A 6048-nucleotide genomic window follows, 5' to 3' on the forward strand; every position below is an offset into this window, starting at 1 on the left:
AAGCAGTGATCGGGAAAGTCGAGCGCCATGCGCCGATAGCGCATCTTTACAAAAAATGGCGCATAGAGTCACGTATGCCAGCGCCGGAGTGGCGCACAATATTTTTTGCGTCGTTTAGACATCGCAAGTTGAATTTCCGATTGTGTTTGAAAGTTTCGTGTCGCCATGATTTGTGTCCAAAACGGTGTTGTGTTTTGCTCCAAAGATAGGAGCACCATAACATTTTCGAGTCGTCTCGGGCGTTTTGATTCATGTCCACGATAACAACAGGTGGTATATCTGATTACCAAAATGAAACATAATCAAGAATGTTTTAAATATTTCAAAGCAAACAACTTTAAATCTGTAAAAGTTAGCTTGTAAAGAGTAGAAATTTTTACAAATTATTAAATTTAAATCAAACTCGCTATAATTTCAATTGACCCGGGGGCTTTTTATTAAAATATCGAAATTGTCTCTATAAAAAGGCGCTTAACTGTCCTTGTCAACTTTTGGGTCTTTGGTTTAATTTTAAAATTTTGTAAACATGCCTCCAAAGAAACAGCGAATTGTGGTTTTGCCTGGACAAAAAACATTACTTTCTTTTGTTGGTCGGGATAAAAACAATAATTCAGAAAATGCAGAGGAGTTGTCTCAAACATCCAACACAAATACGGACATTACGGAGGAAAGTATAGCGGTCGACGAAGACCCAAATGAAGTTGAACATGACAACAAACACGACGATCCCGGTGAAGGTACTAGTACTACTCAGTCTACTGCTGTAAATAAAGATTCCCGAAAATACCGCCCTGTTTGGGAAAAATTATGGCCCTGGCTATTGTATGATGGCACGAAAATGTATTGCAAATCTTGTCAAAAGGCTGGGAAGAAAAATTCCGTTGCATTAGGCTGCACAACATTCAAAACAAGTACTATGTCTAGACATCAAGAGACACCTGACCACAAACAAGCAATATCAACACCAATACATCAGCAAGAATTTACTAAATCATGTAACAAACTTAACAGTGCTGAGGATGAAGTCATAATTCTTGCAATGATGGCAGTTTATTGGTTAGCTTCAGAAGATTTGCCTCTTAATAAATATGAATCAATGATTAATTTTTTGAAAAAAGTAGGAGTCACTTAACTTGAAAACTTAAAATTCAATGACAGAATTAATTATGAAAGTTATTATTCGGCTACAGAAATCCTTGATGCCATTGATTTGGAAATTGAATCAGAGATTGATGAAAAAATTTCAAAATCGCCTTATGTTACCATTCTAGCAGATGAAAGCACTGACATTTCTAACAATAAAAAGATTACCATTAATGCAAGGATTATTAACCCAGAAACATCAATTCCTGAAACTGTATTCCTACGGAATAAATCTTACTCCGATGGAACTGGTGAAGGTTTGACCTCGGTTATTACAGAGGAAATGGCAAAACACAACATTACTAATGACAAACTAATAGGTTTTGGCTCTGATGGAGCAACTGTAATGTCAGGGTCTGATAAGGGTGTTAAAGGGCGGTTGATGGAATTAAACCCACATATGATACACATTCATTGTATGGCTCATAGGTTAGACTTTTGTACAAGCCAAGCAGCAGAAGGTGGTCAATTAATGAAACATTATCAGGAATGGTTGACTTCTGTATTTTATTACTTCAAAGCTTCCCCAACAAGAGAAGGTGAATTACATGAAGTACAGTCAGTACTAAATTTACCAATATTAAAATGCAAAGAGATACATGCTGTCAGATGGTTATCCTGTTTTGAGGCTGTGCAGGCGGTTTATCGTAGTCTTGATGCTCTCATTTCATACTTCCATAAAAAGGCAAAGGACCCAAAGGCAAAGGGCTTATTAAAAAAAATGGCAACAACTAGTTTTATATATATCACTTATATGCTGATGGATGTACTACCAATAGTGTCGAAGTTATGCTTAACCTTACAAAAGCAAGACCTTGATGTTGCTGTTGCAAAGGTATGTACTTGACAAAGTATTTATTGTTTTGACCAAATAATATTTCTGTATGATGGCCATCATCGACCATTTAACAATTGTTTTTTTATATGATGCCAAATTAAATGAAAACAATTAATATGAGACTAGTTGCTAACTACTACATTTATAATCTATTATTATTTGGTCTCTGTTGTGACTGATCTGTTTGACAATCATACCACATCTTCTTATTTCTTTACTCAATTGTATAACTATTATTTTATGAATAATGGACTTTAATCAATAATATTTATTAATATTTTGCACATTCTTATTCACTTCCAATATTTGTATACCTTAAAAAACTTATGCTTAAAACGTCTTCTACTGATTGTAGGTGTGTCTTGACAGATGCAAGAATGATCTTCTGCAGTACAAGGAAAATACCCAGATTTTTCCAACTCATTTGGAAAACTTTGATACTGATATACAGTTAATTGATGGCCATCAAGAATTCAAAGGACACATTCTGTTTAAATCCAACACAAATTTTAATGCATTAAAGAGTTCTTTTGTTAACAAACTCTTGGACAATTTAACTAAAAGGTAATTAAAAGTTATTATAATAGTTCCAGTTCTTACAAAAACTGAAATTAAATCTAAATTGCTGATATACAGTTGTATATATTAATATTTATTTATAAACTAAAGTACTAGTAGCAGTCAAAAAACAATATTCATATGATCTTACAATCATATTTTATTGTTTTATAACATTAACATCAAAATAGTACTCATTCAGTCTTTACTTTTCTGTGTTGTGTTTTGTAGACTATTTGTTTGGCCTTTGATATTATGTTCGAATTTGAACAAATCTTTGGTATATAACCTTTAGCCTCTCTAGATCATTCAATCAAAAACTATTTATTCATTTCAGGTTTCCACAGCAAAGTCTCATGAATAATTTCTTTGTTCTGGCAATGAGAAGCATCAATATGGAAGATGATATTGACAAGTTTGGTGTAACAGAAGTTGGTGAACTCCTAGACCATTTTGGGAAAGAGAAGGTTTTAATTTTAATTTTGATTGATTGTTTGATTTTTCTATAATTTACAATCATAATATTATGACATTTCAGTTGACTTTCCTGTCAACAAGAATAATGTTTGACATACATGTTTTTTAAAATCCAATCTGTGTCAATGTGATCATCAAAATTAATAAAATGATCCAAAGTTAGTGTGACTAGTATGTAAGATAATAAAGCTAAAGTGATTTTTAGCTGTTTACAGTTCAAAATTGTTATAAACTTTATTGTTATCCATTTCAGGTGCATAAAGGAAAAGTGTCTGCCCCCATATTTGATAGGGATATTGTATTGAAAGAATGGAGGGAGGCAAAGCTAATTGTAAAATCACTCAAATATCCAGTAGACAGAATGAAGCATATGTGGCAACTTCTGACTGTACACCACACAGAAGATCTACCCAACATCATTAAGCTGGCACAGATATACCTTATTATTCCTTTACACACTGCTGACTGTGAGAGGACATTTTCTATTCAAAATCAAATATTGACCCCAAAAAGGAACCGTCTCAATCACGAACAGTGTGACAAACTTATAAGAATAAAAATTTATGCATGGCAAGGGTTTGGCACACCATAACTTTAAATCCTTACTTGAAAGGTGGCACAAGAAAAAGAGAAGACTCTTGAAATCAAGATCTAAATATTCTAGTCAATTAACCGAAACTTATATGTCTAGATCAGCTAATTATAGGCTGCTATTATTAACATAAACAATGTTGAAAGCTCTAGTCTCTCACCTTTATCCAGTATTTCATACAAAGAAAGATATGGTGTTTATCTGTTTAATTTTATTTTGATACTATCTCTATGATGGTACATGTTGTTACTTGCACATTGTTGTATTGTACTGTATTGTTTGATGATTGATATGTTTATTTTAAGTTTCATCATGTTATGATGTCTTCTCTAAATAATAAAAGTTAGTCTTGTCATATGTTGTTCAGTTGAGTTCTATACTATAGACTAGTAAGTTCATAGGTCACGCACATTTTAATTTCTAAATGATGTATCATGCATCATATGATGAACAAATACAATGTTAGTCTTTTGTCAGCATGAACTAAGACCTAAATTATCATTAAATTTACAAAAGCAAAGAGACAATGCAAATTAGAATCACAAGGTTAGTACCTCTTTGCTGAAACATACATTTTTGGGGTTTTTTTTTTGGTTACAAATCAATGGCCCATTCATTTGACAACAAGGCCCATTAAATCTCAAAATGGCCCATTAAATATTGTTTTGGGGGGCCCTGGGCCCATACTGAAAAAATCCTTCCAGATCACTGTGAAAGGAGACAAAAAAGACCAATAAATAATTTAAAATGCATAACCCCTGTTGCATACCAAATATATAAACAAATCGTAGTATACACTTACACGAATATATCAATTATGCATATTAAAAGACATTTATTACATTAACAACGTTCAAATTACCTCTTTGGGCCATTAACATGTCTAAATTTGTTTAGCATAGTGGATAGTTTACGAGTCTGATGTATCTGGGAAAGAAACGACCATTTACTATTAAGTTTCTAATCGTAATGTGTAGCTCACTCCTAATCAATGTACAACGGTAACATGGCTCCCCAAAATTAATGTTTATTTTTTTCAAAATATCAGTCTTAAAATCACTATACTACCATTACTGGACATCGCATCCTAAATGTCATCAAGCTCCTCGGTTCCCCCTACTTCTAATATCAGCACTAACTTCTGAATTGGCCTTTCTAATTAATTCCTGAAGAGGTAACTTCCTTCTTCCATTATTGTCACTTTGAGCACCTATCGTAACCCACACTTTTCTAACAAGTCCATCCTCATCTACGTGTGCTGTGTTTATCTTCCCAAGATGCCACTGATTTCGTGCGGCTTGTTCATCTTTGATCATTACTATATCGCCGACTTGCAAATTTCGTCTCGGAGCAGTCCACTTCTTTCAAGATTATAGATTAAACAAATACTCCTTTCTCCATCTATTCCAAAACTCGTTTGCTAAGAACTGAACTCGCCTCCAGCGTTTTCGAGAGTAAATATCACTTCTTTGAAATTGTCCATGCGGAAGAAGAATAATCTTCGACTTATCGTAAGTATATGATTCGGCGTTGGGGGTTCCTCTGATAAGGGATCTTTCAAGTTGTCGAGAGTCTGATGTATCGGGGAAAGAAACGACAATTTACTATTTAGTTTCTAATCGTAATATGTATCTCACTCCTAATCAATGGAATACAACGGTAACAGTATAGGGGAGGATGGGATCTCAAAAACATGTTTAACCCCGCCGCAATTTTGCGCCTGTCCCAAGTCAGGAGCCTCTTGCCTATGAAAGTCTTGAATGATTTTAAATTTTAGTTTCTTGAGTAAAATTCGGAGTTAAGTATGACGTTCATTATCACTGAACTTGTATACATATTTGTTTAGGGGACAGTTGAAGGAAACCTCCAGGTGCGTGAATTTCGCACTGCATTGAAGGCCCATTGATGGCGTTCGGCTGTTGTCTCTTTGACACATTCCCCATTTCCATTCTCAATTTTACCTATAGCAGCAACTACAGCACTATCAACATCATCATGTGTTAAGGCTACAAGATTAATGAAGCACCTCTGTTTCGTCCTGAGGAGGTTGAATACTGACTTTGTACCGATGCAAAAAAAAAAAAGAAGTTTAATCACAACCAACCAAGACATGAACGAACGATAGAATACCAGTGACAACTCAAACTAAAAAGTAATTCAGGTCGATTGAAATATTATACTTGACTTGAATAAATTATTTTTGGTCGGCGTATATTAAATTTCTGTAAATATACAGCAATTAAAAAAATAAAATTCACGTATTTTCTAATATTAGATAATTCACAGAAGGAAAAGAGATAATTTCTAGACTCTAGACGTGAATAATTCACCTTCATATTTTTATAAGATGGATTGGCATTAATTTATTTACTGTGTATTATGAGAGTAAATAAAAGAATTATGCTTTAAAAAATATTATATATGTCACTTCGCAAAATAT

At 33.6% G+C, this 6048-nt stretch overlaps 1 protein-coding gene across 1 annotated transcript; it reads left to right on the forward strand.

The window, feature by feature from the left end:
• Nucleotides 1–526: 526 nt before the first annotated feature.
• Nucleotides 527–3608, forward strand: LOC139494284 (zinc finger protein 862-like). Its single transcript, XM_071282452.1, has 5 exons — nucleotides 527–737; nucleotides 1191–1978; nucleotides 2337–2545; nucleotides 2877–3006; nucleotides 3270–3608. The coding sequence occupies exons 1-5, from the start codon at nucleotides 527–529 to the stop codon at nucleotides 3606–3608; spliced, it is 1677 nt and encodes a 558-aa protein (XP_071138553.1).
• The last annotated feature ends 2440 nt before the right edge of the window (nucleotides 3609–6048 follow it).

Source organism: Mytilus edulis, chromosome 11 (genome assembly GCF_963676685.1).
Source record: "Mytilus edulis chromosome 11, xbMytEdul2.2, whole genome shotgun sequence".
NCBI lineage: Eukaryota > Metazoa > Mollusca > Bivalvia > Mytilida > Mytilidae > Mytilus > Mytilus edulis.

Excerpts from the sequence above, each read along its gene's own strand:
- LOC139494284 (XM_071282452.1), top strand. The coding sequence starts at position 527 with ATGCCTCCAAAGAAACAGCGAATTGTGGTTTTGCCTGGACAAAAAACA. Across the intron at positions 2,546-2,876 it reads TTGGACAATTTAACTAAAAG|GTTTCCACAGCAAAGTCTCA; the intron begins GTAATTAAAAGT and ends TATTCATTTCAG. Across the intron at positions 3,007-3,269 it reads ACCATTTTGGGAAAGAGAAG|GTGCATAAAGGAAAAGTGTC; the intron begins GTTTTAATTTTA and ends TATCCATTTCAG.